The 15,652-nt window shown below is 33.2% G+C and overlaps 1 protein-coding gene across 5 annotated transcripts in view; it reads left to right on the top strand.

The window, feature by feature from the left end:
* LOC134753588 (uncharacterized) overlaps positions 1-10,761 on the top strand; it is a 57,679-nt gene extending 46,918 nt beyond the window's left edge. For 4 of the 5 annotated variants that reach the window (XM_063689530.1, XM_063689521.1, XM_063689539.1 and 1 more), the window contains exons 2-3: positions 8,237-8,362; positions 9,335-10,761. In XM_063689530.1, the coding sequence (XP_063545600.1) occupies positions 8,237-8,362; positions 9,335-9,537 (329 nt within the window). In that variant the 3' untranslated portion in view covers positions 9,538-10,761. Of the gene's footprint in view, positions 1-3,500; positions 3,755-8,236; positions 8,363-9,334 lie in introns of those variants that run through there. The other variant, XM_063689514.1, reaches the window with a different exon arrangement.
* The last annotated feature ends 4,891 nt before the right edge of the window (positions 10,762-15,652 follow it).

The following is a 15,652-nucleotide window of genomic DNA, read 5'->3' as shown; positions in this document are numbered from 1 at the left end:
AGATATTTTGATAACAATGAATTATAATTAAACTTAAAATTAATAATATAAACAAAGAGGATATAATAAGATACAGCGGTACTGTCATAGTAAATTTTGTAACCACTGTAAATTCACTGCCATCTATCGACATAATTTAAAACTAAAAAAGGAAGATTTACAAAAATACGTTCAAATGTATTTAAATATGGATAAATGATTTTTTTATTTGCATTAATTATTTTTATATGATTTTGACCCATGTTCTTTCACTGATATGCGTTAAAATTATAAATAACAAACGAAACCGTCAACGCCCTCTATACGAGAGTAGGCCAAAGCTAGTGGCGCCATCTGATCGAGAATAAAATTGTCGTGATTTTCGAGGCACGTTTTTTCCTTACACTGCATCCGTCTATTACGGAGTTATATCTATCTTTGATATAAACTATACATAGCTAAACTTTTAATAAAGGCCTTTTAAATTAAGAAACGTTCTCCAAGTCACTGCCGATGGACAAGCCGCGTTGCCACGTGGAATGGCTTGATTAAATTGATTACATTTTATAATAATTTACGTGAAATGCCAATGGGGAGCGTAAAATGTTTTACTGATAAAGAAAATCGGGAGCATTAACAACCTTTTTCACCTCAGCAACTCAAACAAGCATATAATGATTCAATTAGTTCATTGACCCCAGTGACTGATAGAGATCTGATTATTTTGTTATATACCTACTTACCTGCTACTTAGCTGTCCAACTATAAAGTGCGTACCTTTTTCAACCGACGAAAGAGAAAATAGGTTCGCAATTAATGTTTTTTATTTTTTATTTATGTCCACGCATTGCAGAATTGTCCATATTTAATGGAAGACAATCTTAGAATAATTTTATAAAATATTATATAACTCGAATAATAAAAATTCCATGATAGTTTGTCGTCATCAGAACAATAAAAAAAATTGATATAATAATACAGGTTAAGATTTATAACAAACTATCAATAAAAAATCATATATTATTATTTCTAAGAATCTTTGACCTTTTCAACTATATTATAGAGTAGTAAGTACGTGTATCTAATACCTACCGATACGAATAAACCTGTCTGATCATTCACGAAATGTCAATATGTCAATGATAAATCTGTTTAAAGATAACGCAAGGAATTTGTGCACGGGCACCTAGAGATGAATATAATAAAGGTGAATTTTGCATAAGCGTTTATTTTGAATACATTTGAATGAAAATATAAAGCAACAACAGTGTCTAAAGTACTTGCTTAAAATACTGACGGGTTTCAGTGTCAAAAATGAGACGAATAAAAAACAACAAATAAAATAGTGAATTAAAGCGAACAACTAGAAACTCGATAATTGCTTTAAGGGAAGACAATGACAAAAGTTTATTAAACAACAAAAAATACCACAGTTTCAATCATTGACACTGTCAAGTATTTATAAAAAGAGTGGAAACATTATTATCGAAAGAAGCAATTTTATATTTAAAATGGCTCCTCTTTCAGATTTTGAAATAGATTATTCTGGTATGGTTACAATTGTGGACCAAGTGCCAGGACAAGATGTTACTGCATCAGAGCAATCTCTATCTTTGGCAGCTGTCATATACTTGTCAGTGTTTTTCATGTTACTGGTAATGTCTTTCATGATGATGTGTTCGAAGATATCGTCCCTTGGTAAAGTATTTTTTGTATTATTTTAGTAAATATAGTACCATATTGTAATATTGTTATGGATATAGTTTCAAGTAGTTTCAACACTTTCAACATTAAACTTGACTTACCTACCTACATATATCGGTATGTACCTACTTATTTCAGCCCGATGTTAGAGCGTTTTTATTCGTATCTAGACATCATCACTGCTTTAAAAAAATCTGGTTACTTACACTGCTAAAGATGAAACGCAGTAACTGTGCATGCATCCCACAGATAGCTACCACTTTTTTTTTATTGATATTACAAGATAAGTTATTTTTCAAAGCAGTGCCGAAATGTTAATTTAGGATATACGACCTCTATTCACAACTTCATCTGCATAGAATTAATTGTACATATGTATTTACTAAGTTTTGTCACCCATTTTACTCAGCTTTAAAAGCACCTATTTAACCTATACGTTACTGCAGGTTACAAGGTTTCTAGCAGTAAAATTATACCCATTTTTTGCGAGATTCATTAGGTAACAAAACAAACATATCCAAAACACCCCAACTAGATCTAAACATTCAACTGACATTCAATAATATTAGTAGAACAATAGGAAAAATTTCGAAAGATGCTAGTTTTAAACGAAATGTTTGATAACTAATATCTTATTTTGCACCAACATGAGAAACAGTTCGCCCTCAAATCATATCTTTAATCTTGTTCTGTCAAAGATAAATTTGTAACAAGATAATTTAAGAAAATAATGTGCACGGCAAAAGAAATTTGAATCTATAGAATGTAATATACCAAGAGTGATCAATGTTCTGTCACGTAAATAGTTGTCGAAAACAAGACAATAGTATCTCAATATTTAAAATAGAATTCTCTCATTATACAGTCACCGATATGTGTCGAAGTTGCACGTAAAATTACATGTGAAGTATATACTTAAGTAGCAACAAAATACTGCCAAATAAAATGGGTTTAATATAGTCAACGATTACATAAAGAAAAATAGGTGTACGCTGTACGCTAGTCGATTGTCAATTTTGTATTGTTTAAAAACTAAACGAAAACTAAAGTTAAAAGTGTAGCATTTTTATTTAGTAACAGTGAATAATTTAAGCAAGATAGGAAAATATTCAGTACAATGTCTCCTCGCATAGATATTGATGAATTTCCAGACCTAGGTGTTTTAGATGATACATCAAATTTTAATCTTCATGCAATCACATTTTGGTCTGTGACTTTCATGTTAATGGTAATGGTTATTGTTGGAATCCTGATCATCCGCATCAAAGGTAGGTAATATTTAATTCGTTGTTTTTAATTATTCTATCTTGAATGTACACTGAAAACAATAAGTATATAAGCTGAGTTAGATATTATATTATAAAGCAGAAATCCGATATTTTATTGGTTGCTTGGATATCAAAAGTTTGAGAATATCAGTTACCCAATAATATACTAGAATATTTTTTAGCATACATGAAATAATACTAAAGTTAAAAAGAAATAAAACTAGACTCGCGATAAATGTTACGCTGTGGCATGATATAAGTATGTAACAGCATATTTCAAAATTTGTCGCAGATATTACTTAAAGAGTAGCAGGATGTCAATTCGTCAAACTGATCAGATATGATATCAACCAAAATCTCCCGTAGATATCTCATTATCTCAAAGTATATTGTAAAAGTGACATGCTCCAGTGTTTTAAGTAAAAATGTGAAAAATAAAATAATTTCAAATAAAAACTGCGTCAAATAAAATAAAAGTTCGTTTGAAAACTCCAATAATTTGTTAATTCAAATGATTGAGAGTGATTCCTCTTTGGACAACTCACCCGTTTTTGAAGAAACGGTCCGAGTTTTTAAGTCCAAACTGGTTAAACATTAATCCAAAATGGCGCCCATGTTCGGTCATCCGAACTTCATCTGGTCGGAGGAAAATTTGAGGGAAGATTCTGAGGAGTTGCTTGATGCTGAAGACGCAGTAGATAGTGCGGGGTTTCAAGACATGGCATTCGGGTATATGATAATACTGGTGGGAATGCTGCTCTTGTGGCTGATCGTGTACTTCTGTATGAGGATGATTTCGTTAAGTAATATTATTTTATGAATTATATTTAGTTTATAACTCTTTAGTTGCACCGTCATGGCATTTAACAATTAAAGTTTGTTTTTCTTGTTTGGATTTATTACACCTTAGATAAATTTAAGACATTTTTTTTGGCTGTGAACCTTTTGTTCAATAATTTAAATATGATTCTTAGGGCCACATGCACCATTCACTAACCCGAGGTTAACCGGTAAAACCTGGAGTTACCTACCATAGTTACCAGTACAATTTGACACTGGGTTAGCGGTTTAACCTGTAAACCCCGGGTTAGTGGGACGGTGTAAGTGGCGCTTAATGTATTATATCTCTACAAAATGTTTAATAACTTTTTATTTGCTGATTGGCTTAATTTGGTAAAAGTACGTATTCTTTTTTCTATACTTAAGTACCTAGAATATTTTATTGTGTTTAGATATATTATTACTCATTAAAATTGAATGATAATAATAAATAGATATCGATAAATTATTATCAAAGCATTCTCCGTGTCGTATTAGATAAAATCTGAGGTAGATACTTGAATGCCTAGCAATCGCCACTCAAAATAATGATCTCGTTCTCAAAGACGAAACTTAAAATATAATTTTAATCCTATTGGATAAGTGCATTTCAAAATTACGGTTCGTATATTTTCTTCATTTGCGTTACGCATAATCTCGCTTTAGAATAATTTAAATACACGCATATAAACAAAATGAGCCAATTAAAACAATCAATAATATGTCAAATGTCAAATCATTTATTTGCCATACGTACACAAGTATACATGCAAATATACAATAAATAGTATTAGTTACATTACAATAATATTTTTACTACTAAAGGGGCCCACAGACTATCAGTCCGCCGGACTATATCGGCCTGTCTGTTGTTCGGAGCTGTCAAATTTTTGTTCTGACAGGCCTATATCGTCCGGCGGACTGATAGTCAGTGGGCGCCTTTAAAACAAAAAGTACATTTTTATTTACAGCCGCACGAATCACTTAAAGTTATAGTTAACTTATAGTTAATAAATTAAATTAAATAATTAAAAAAAAAATCAAATACTAAATGTAAATCTAAATAAAAAATATAATAAGTAATTCTAATGTCTAATCTAGTGCGTTTGCAAAATATTCGTCAATTGTATAATAAGGTCTGCTTAAAAAAATATTGCTTAAGTTTTCTGTCGAATGTATTTATATCGCTGCAGTCTTTTATCGCATCATCTAGTTTGCTATATACCTTAATGGCGTTATTGTTTATGCTTTTATTAAAGTGACTAAAGTGGGCCTTAACTAGGGCTAAATTTTTTGTTTCCCTTAAGTTGTGGTTAAGGTATTGCCTGGTTTTTGGGAATTCATTAATATTTTTATGAACATACAAGCAAATGCGATATAAGTACAATGACACAATCGTAAGAATCTTATTTTCTACGAACATTTGTCTATGGGTCACTGGTACATGTTTACAGCCTTCTATTATTCTAATAGCTTTTTTTTGCATGAGGAGGATGGAATTAATTTTACTGGCATTGCCCCAAACTTCAACACAGTAACGTAATATGCTTTCGAAGTATGAATAATAAATAATCAGTAGGGTTTTTTTATCACTAGTTTTCATTAGAGTCCTCATTGTGTAGCAAACGCTAGCCAGTCGCTTGTGAACTTTGTCTATTTGGTTATTCCACCGTAGGTATGGATCAAGTTCAACGCCTAAAAATCGCACACAGTCGGATTTGTGTATAGGCAGATCACACTGAAAGTCACCACTACGGTGAAATGACATATAGAAGCTTTTTTCACAATTAACGACTAACCCGTTGTTTAAAAACCAACTAGTGAGATCCGTCCAACACGCAAGAGCCTTCTTATTAAATTCGTCAACGCTGTCTGCCATAAGAACTATGCTAGTATCGTCAGCATAAAGATACGGTGTACCACAAGAAAGACAATCCGGTAGGTCGTTAATGAACACCAGGAACAGAAGCAGTCCCAGCACTGTGATAATAGAAATATTTTACCAGTCACCTCTACATACCTAGGAACTCTGAAACGTAAATTTAACACATGGGCATACGGCCATACGCGCACTTCAATTTTTTCGTATTCATCGTACTTTTTACTTTAGGTCGGTTAGGTAAGATAAAACAACTAAACACCTGGATAAAAACAAAAAATATATTAAATCACATTTACAATCGTCAGTGTTCGGTATTTACGTCAGTTAGCCGCGACCACGACCAGTGAAACCAGCTGTGTCGAAGCGTCGGTAAATAAAGGTACTTAACAAAATAAATTCGCGATAGACCCCATTGTAAATGTGATTTAATATGTGTTCAAAACGCGAAAGTTTTAAATCTTATAAAAACAAAAAATATTGAAACGTAATTGGTTGATAGTACAGTTTTTCTTGGTATAAATTTAGATTATAAACTCCAATGGGGTCTCCATATTGATACTCTTTCGAATAGACTGAGTTCTGCAGCTTTTGCAGTGAGCAAAATCCGTTAACTGATGTGAAAACAGCTCGATTAGTATATTTTAGTTACTTCCATAGCGTTATGTCATATGGTATTTTACTGTAGGGTGGTGCTTCAGAGATAAATACCATTTTTGTTCTGCAGAAGAGGGCTATTCGAGCAATATATAAAATGAACCATAGAGACTCACTTAGAGATAAATTTAAGGAAATTGACATAATGACAGTGCACTGTCAATATATTTATGAGAATATTCTGTATGTACATAAAAACATTGCCAGTTTTAAGAAAAACTGTGACATACATATCAATAATACTAGAAATAAGCACTTCACTCGGCTCGGCTCCATGAAATTAAAAAATCATTCATGGGTAACTGTGTAAGATTTTATAATAAACTTCCAAATATCATCACTGAATTATCTGTTAATAAATTTAAAAAATATGTAAAACGTAAACTTATCTCTAAAGCCTATTATAGCACCCAAGACTACATGAATGATGAAACACCGTGGGATTGTGATTGAAAATAATTAATTATTATTATTGTGTTAATAATGATGAAATTGATAATTCAATGAATACCTATATTAGGTAATCCGTGTTTTTTGACATTTAGATTTTTATTCTAGAAAGTTTCTAGACTAGTATTTTTTATACAATTTTAGTGTTTGACGATCCTTTTGTGAATTCTTATTATTAAGTTTGACATATCTATAATAATTCACTGTTTTTAAGAATAATAATAACTGCATCAATAAATTGCTCTGATATTTAGATTAAGGTAATATTTAAAACTTGACAATTTAAAAGTGCTTGTTGCTAGGCCTATTTAAATAAAGAATATATTGAATTGAATTGAATATGACAATCTTTATAGAGCTGACGATAATAAGCACCAACTGTATTACAAACTCTATACTTAAGAGATAAAATTGAGATTAGCTTGTTTTCAGCACTTGTAATCGATGTTTACTACTTTTACTGGATAATTATTAAGACCCTTAATCCTCTGCGATAAGTAACCCCCTTGAAGCAATCAATAATCTTTTTTAATTTATTCTTGTTTGAAATGTTTGATTGAACAAGCGTGTTTATTGTTATATTAACTTTATTAAAATTACATTAAATACCGTTTTAAATGTGTGTGTTAGTTATTTAACGTTCTACTTTTCGTTATTTTTTTAATTTATAACGGTTATTTATCATTTATATAATGAACTTGGAAGAAGTATCGGTAAACTCTAGATTTAACAATTATGAAAATTCAACTAGTAATCTGCACGAGTTTACGACTTATTTAATTTTATCAGTGTTAATGATTTTGGTGGTTGTATTACTGGTTATTATAACGCGTGTCATACAAATAGGTAACTGACATATAATTTAAAAAATCGTAATATGATTTAATAAAAAAAGAATCGGTATTGGAATGTACCTACACTATAAGTAATTCTAAATAAGAATTACAAATACTATATTTTTAAGACGAGCTACTATCACTTAATTTAAACAGTTCGCGAATTAAAAGGATGACAGTAGATACGAGTACAAAATTTATATTATTCTTTTCCAACTTATTAAAATTGACAAATTTTATTGTTACTTTAATTCCCCTAGCAGATTTACCTACTTCCTGACTTACCGGGCCATATATTTAAAGGACAATATACATACCATAGGACCATATACTAAGCAAAATTATATGGGACGTATGTGACCTGACATAGACCGACTGACTGACATACATATTTAAAACAACCGACATTTTAAATTTAATTCGACATGACAATTCAAGACAAAAATTAGACCACTTCATGACAGACAACCAAAGAAAGACGACAACGACAGACCGTTCAGTAACGAAATAGACAGGAATTAATAACAACAAATTGTACAGACTTCGCCACTTATGTATAAACTAATGTTTAACCAAGGAGGGTCTACCCTTGGTAAAAAAAATCGTTTTGATTGGAGGTACATATTTTGTTTCTTTGTTTCCAGGGCAGAAAACGCGCACGCCACCGCAGAGGAGGATATACGTGGGCTCCCGAGTCCGGCAGTCATTGTCTCAAACCGAGCCCACTATCTACGTCAGCCCCAACAATTTTCCGCCCCCGCCCAAATATGGTAAGCGCTTATATTGATATTTTCCTCTTTTTATTATTTTAACACACTAATATTTAATTTCACTTGTAACTTGCAATATACATAATAACTATAATTTTAACCAGTTTTAAATTGCTGTATTGATTTGAAATTTTACAAAGTGCACTATTAATGACGAGACAATGATTAAACTGATCAGATGATGCAGCTGGAAGCTGGATTATGGAGCTATTTGGATGGGTACCAGGCCCACCAGATTGGGCTCATATGATTCGTTTTGACGAGTCCAATTATTTGGGGGTTTAAGCACAGTCGGCAATAAAAAGTAAATGTGTTTTTAGAAATGAAATTTTTGGAAGTACCGTATTTTCATCGTAAAAATCGTAGGCGTTTGTCGAAGTGTTTGCTTTGGACAATAAAACACACCAGGCTCCCCCGTTTGGTTTTCCAGTTACCTGGGTGGTAGATGCCCGGAAACCGGGCCGGCTAGCTAACATGCCCATCGCTTACGCTCCGTAGCGATCGAAACGCCACTGTCACTGTCGCACCAATATGGAAGAGTGATAGAGAGACACAGAGCGTTTCGTTGTCGAAGCGATAGCGATTGTCACCTTGGCTAGGCCGGCCGGAATTTCATGGCCAGAGTTTCTAACTTGCAATGGAGATTCGTTAGCTTATCGATGATATACGGGGTGTCCTTTTGGTATTTTCTATCATATTATATATCTGAATAATGATAATAAGACACCTGATCAAATATCCCAAATAATTGAGTACGTGATGCACCATTGTTTTACTCTGTATGTTTGTTGGGCACAAAAAGCATACATCTCGCCTGCTGGTGTAATGGTATAGATTATTAGAGTATATGAACATATGAACCCTTGCAACCTTTAATTTTACAACACTTTTGGAATGGCATTCACAACACTTCTGGGATATATTAAAATTGTTTTGAGGATCTAACCTAACTTCATCTTTTCTCAATTCCAGAATGCCTAGCGCCACCCAGCTACGAGGAAGTAGTGGGCATCCACTACCCTCAGTACCAGAACCAGCCCATCACCCAGCCCATAACTACCGCCATGGCGCAAAACACCCAACCATCGCAGAATGCCACCGACGCGCCGCCCGCGCCGACAGTCATCACCGTCACGTCAGAGCGGACGTCAGTGCAGGTCGCCGCGTCGTCGTGATTTCGTTAACCCGTTATTTTAGTAATAACGTTATTTGTCAATAACGCTTTAAGAAATCGCGTTGTTGATGGTATAAAAAAGTTAACGTTGTTTTCATTTTATCTTCTAACCTTGTGTTGTGTTTGGAACACTTTAATATTTAAATTAATCTTTTTTTATTTGAGTAAAAAAATATCGATTCAAAAATCAAATTCAAAAATATAAAGTTAAATTTAAACTGTATTTTTTTAATGATTTGAAATTTACACGCTTTCATTACTAGACCCCGGACTTTTATAGCAATGACGTCACAATAGGGTAGTTTGGGGAGTAAGTCCAGGGTCTATTCATTACAATAACATTCCTTGAGCATCGTGCAACATATATTTACAAGCTAGGTATTTACTGCTGGACAGTAAAGTAAATGCACATTGTGATACTAGTGTACCAAAGTTAAAGTAATTCTAAATCAAAATATCAAGCCATAGATATTCAAATGATTGCAGTCCTAGCTGAACACCGAAAATGAACCAACGCGATATAATATTTTCAAGCAAATCTATGCAATTACATAATACTGTGTTTACTTTTACAAGTGACGGTACCAAGTGTACCAACTGAACACTTGATATTGCGTGGTCGCCTTTGTCGTTTCAACTAAGCGAAGATTTGATCTTAAATATATTTTTTGCCATTATTATTTGACCCCAACCCGCATTGGGCTAGCGTGGGGACTGTAGCCCATTCCCTCTCGTGCATGAGAGGAGGCCTGTGCCCAGCAGTGGGACGTATATAGGCCGAAATATTATTATTTTATTATTTGACAAGAGGACACACAGCAAATCCAGCTAAATACTCGCTTAGTCAGTTTAGAATCCTAGAATCCTATTAAGCGGGGTTTGCTGGAAAATCAAGGTCAACTATGTGCTACCTATGTTGTGAAGAAGCAAGGTATTTTCTTTGCAAATAGCGGGAAAAGTGATTTTATTGTTTAATAAAATGTTTTTAACATGAGATTTTGTTCTCATTTAAAAAACATTTTGTTTGCTGACCCTGTTCTTTGTCAAAAAATACGGACTGTAAATATTACTTCATATAAATTTATTAGTACCTTTGTGTACAAATTATTATGTATAAGTAGGGATATAATTGTTTAGGTTAAGATTTTTATGTACATACATAGACTGTGGGTGAAACTTGACAAAAAGACCATATTTATAAAGTAATAAAAATGTTGTTACTATATGACGTGTTTTTATTTCATTGTTGTTAAGTTTCATAAGTTTACGTAACTACACGTAATGTCATATGAAGTGATGGGTGATGGGGATGAGTGGTCTTGATGCAAATACTTAAAGGTATTTTTAATACAGTTGCTCAAAAAGTGCTACTTTACGTAGCTGTTTAGCGTGCGGAAAGTTGGTTTTCGCGAACTAGTGCTTTTTACTTTCCAATTTTTTTAAATTTATACTTGTTCCAATTCATGACTACTTATTGATGAGTATTAATATTAGTTTCCTTTAAACGTCGTAATAAACATTAAAACCTACTGTTAATGTAAGAATACGAAAAATATACATATTTTAAAATTTAATTACTTACCTCATCACCATTATAACACGTTTATTTTTTAATATTGCTTACCATCAGGCGGGCCGTATGCTTGATTGCCACCGACGTGGTATAAAAAATAAATAAATTGAAAAACCGTTCTTAATAAGTTGTCTGAATGGAACGGAATAGCTGCCGAAACGCCTGTCAAAGAAGAGGCGTTTTTTCTTACTTTTACTACCTACTAAGAGGCGTTTTAAGTTTCCGAAGTTTTTATTTCTTACTTGTTATTTTTATAATTTTTTCGCAACTGTATTAAAAAACGTCGTTCGATACACGTCCGGAAATGTCATTCTTCATAAACATAATGACATACTTTCCGCACTAGCATCGAAATGTACTATATTTACTAGTCATTATTAGTCATAATGATAAAAAAACAGAGATCCAAATAATATCTCTTGTGCGAGTTTTTAAAATTGAAATAAGTATGAAATACCTTGTTTATACACCGATCAATCATATATAGTTATTTTGGCAGATAAACATTTAGGTATCATATTTAGTCATTCGGCCACCCTGATGGAGTAATTTTATAAAATAAGCTTTGGCAAAAGTTTTGGCTTTAGAATTCGCTCTTAGCCTGGAAAACGTTATAAAAATAACGTTATTGTATAGTTATTATTTATATTTATAGCGTTATCAATTAAATCATTAACGTTACTTATAAGTGCGAATAACTTGTAATACAGTTAGAATTATCTACTTAACTCCTTTTGTTAAAGTATTTATAATAGTATTGCATTAATTATTTCACCAATTTAATTCAATTATTATTTATATTCAAACACTTTGTCGGTAAAAAAAGGCGAGAAATATCTCAAATTTTCTATGGGAAGTCAACTCTTAACGCTGCTATTTTTTTTTAATTTGCCGCCTTTTTCTACTGAAAAGGTGGGTGTGCGAGAGTATAATTAATATTGTTATTAAATACTCACTCACTTATACCCTGACCATGTCTTCGGGAACACCTACTTGCTTTGTTTACTTTAAAAAATTCTGTAGCCTGAGTCAGCATGTCTTGGCAGAATGCCACAAGGGCTTGGCCTCACATGAATCAAGTAAGTATTTATAAGGATTCGTCATTATTACCAGAATACATTGAACTTTACCAGGGACATTAACGTGCATTAACTTTGGAACATTTATTTAAACACGAATGATTAATATAAGTACCTATATTTAAACTTTATTTAACACGTTCGCCGGCAGTACTTACGGTGATAGCTGAGGGGTCTACTGAGAAAATCGAAATTCGCAAATTGCGAGGATCTTTCTCTTTTACTCCAATGAAGGCGTAATTAGAGTGACAGAGAGATGCCAGCAATTTGCGAATTTCGATTGTCGCGGTTATAGCCACAGGGCTAATTTAAAGTTTAAGATTTAGCAGTACAGACTGCTAAATCTTAAACTTTAAATTAAATACTTAGGCATTAGCCGTTACCGTCTCCAAACTAATAATATTATATAACTATAGACAGGTTATACTCATACATAAGGAGCACGAAAAATACTTCCATATTTATTTCTATACCTACGAAGAAATCTGTTATTTTGATTAATTTTCACATTCCATTCATCTTTGTCATACTCGTCGTTAAACATGAGCTTGTCTGTTTCTCTTTCGGTGAGCGGGAGCTCGTTAGCACGTGCACATTTCTCGCTTGCCCAGGTGCGACTAAAGGCAACTTGTATAATTTGTCACAAGGTAAGCGCTTCAATTTTGGAACGCCTATAACATAGCTTGAGTTATAATAAATCATTGCTCGAACGGATTACTTTCGTTTTGTCGTTTGCGGATATTCTACGGGCTAGGGCGGGAAAGTATACGTAAAGGTTATTTTCTGCAGATTAGTGATAAGTGTTAAATCTGTATTGCTTGCTAGAGCATCACACTTTCTATTGACCTTTGTCAAGTTATGCTTTGGAGCGCCTGATTAAAAAGAAATAGCAATAGTGCAAAATGAACAGTTTACTTATTTTCCTAAAATGCACAATTTTACCTATTTCAAAAAATAAAATGTGTATCAGATGTTCCTCACGTGGTCTCATAATAGTTTATAATATCTGACCTACACAACGCGAAAGTTGCATTATCGGAGTGGGCGCTGTCATTTTATAGGGTAGTATTCCAACTATTTTGATGCTGACTGTACGAGTAGCATAATAGTAGATTGTTAACCAAGGGATGAAAGGCACCCATTTCTGTCGAGGTAGTTTTTAGTCCGAGACTGAAATGGTGCCTTTCACCAGTTAAACACTGATACTTTTCATTTGGAATACGAGGAAAGTAAAATACATGTGCATTTAAAAAAACACGGCTAGGTATAAACTTCAGTAAGTATTTATTGAGGGTACTTTCAATTAACAATTTAGGTAAAACTATCGTTATTTATGTAAGGGGAGTTAATTATCACAATGGAAATTGTACAACAAATCCATTTAAAATCAAAATTTTAATTTTTATCTAAAAAAATAGAAAAAAACGTACTTAAGAAAGTATAGTGTGGTAGTACAGAAACGTATCATTTCACACACACACTTTTTAGAAATAAAAACATCTTTTCTGAAGTCTTGTGACCCTGTCAAGCAAAGGCATCCGAACCGCGCGTCTTATACACCTTAATGATCGATTTACCCAAGCATGGATTTAATTTAAGGGCATAATTACCGATCTGTAACATAATTTATAGCTATGTAATTCACAAACCAACTGGCTAGTTCATAAAGAACACAGTATTTAGGACATCTTTTCCTCGACTAGAGATTCTACTTCTTTATAACTTTACACCTCCGTCGTCTTTATAAGACTCAGTCTGGGTTCACACTTATACTGGTTTACCTACTTCAAATGAAGAGCTTGGTAAGCGTATAGACACGTATATTATAGGGCCATTCTACTTTAAATCATCGCAACAATAATCTGTTTTAAAATGTTGACGCACTTTTTTCTAAACATACGTATTATTAATATCATCTAAGAAAGATCTCCACCGCTGGATATAGGTCTTCCCAAGAATCTTTATAACGATAATCGTGTGCTGGGCTGCTGGCGCTTTTTTCCCCGTCCGGTTCGCGGCTGCGAGCTGCGATTCAATAACCGTGTGGCCTGCACAGTGCACCCTGCCATTGAGTATGGTATGCATCTCTCTCATCTATGACTGTTTGAATTTTTATACGATTTATGTTAGTAAAAGTTAAGTTATAATCGAAACTGCTGTTTTGTGCCGAGCAAAATAGAATGGCCCGCCTAATAACAAGTCTGCAAATAGATCCGATACTTATCTGTATTAGGAATCTTGCTAATACCCTCAGCGGGTGTCTACAGTAAGGTATTTCATGACAAAATATAAAAAATACTTACGGGTAGTTGTAGATGACATTTTAAATCAAGCGAGAAGGCCTGCTAGAGTGCTCTCGGCACTCCATACATTAGTTTAGTTTTGTTATGGTTTTGTTACAAAAAATACTATTATTTTCGTAGTCGACATCTAGCGTCAAGTAGCGGAATTATCAGTACTGCTACTCGACAATAGATGTCGGTCTGTTGCTGGCGGTCAATGACTGCGAGCGGGACAGGAATAAAATTATTTTATGCGCGTGCGATAGAGATAGGAACAGGCGGGTCAATGTACAATATTCTTCGGGCTTAGCGTCCACAGTTTAGTAGAATATCCGAAATAAAAATCGTAAACCTGTGTGTTATAGATTTTGTTTCTTTGTATATCCTAGAATTTTCCTCCGGGTCCCTTCCGATATGAAAGTTTAGCTAGATTACGTGATACCTAACAGCAAAGATAGATATAACTCCGTAATAGATGGAGACAGTCTAAGGAAAAAACGTGCCTCGAAAATCAAGAAAATTTGATTCTCGTTCAGAGGGCGCTACTAGCTTTGGCTTACTGTCGTATAGATGGCGTTGACGGTTTCGTTTGTTATTTAACAATTTTAACGCATATCAGTGAAAGAACATGGGTCAAAATCATAAAAATAATTAATTCAAATAAATAAATCATTTATCCATATTTAAATACATTTTATCGTATTTTTATAAATATTTATTTTTAGTTTTAAAGTGTGTCGACAGATGGCAGTGAATTTACTGGGGTTACAAAATTTACTATGACAGTACCGCTCTAGTATAAGTTACTCTATGCTAACAGCAAAACCCCATACGAGGAAGTTAAAAGTTTGTTTAACAATTAACAAGTTATTAAGATCTTTGACACCATCAACAAAACAGCAACAAGGAAAACCCAACTTAATAATCGATCTTTTGTTAATCTGTATTATTTTGATATCTTGATTACTTGCAATCCTTGAACACATGCATTACGATCGCGAAACCTGTGTCGCCATCTATTCAACCACGCCTGCCAATTATTATAATCAGATGTTCTATCACATGTCTCACCACTTTGCCTCCAATAATTTTGCACTAGAACCCTAAAATAATAGGGATAGAGTTTTAAATTGAACGAGTATTTGTTTTGAATTTCGACAGATAAAGTTGGTTTTCTCATGT

Source organism: Cydia strobilella, chromosome 2 (assembly GCF_947568885.1).
Source record: "Cydia strobilella chromosome 2, ilCydStro3.1, whole genome shotgun sequence".
NCBI lineage: Eukaryota > Metazoa > Arthropoda > Insecta > Lepidoptera > Tortricidae > Cydia > Cydia strobilella.
Note: the sequence above shows the minus strand (reverse complement) of the source record. Positions and strands in the feature narration are given on the sequence as shown.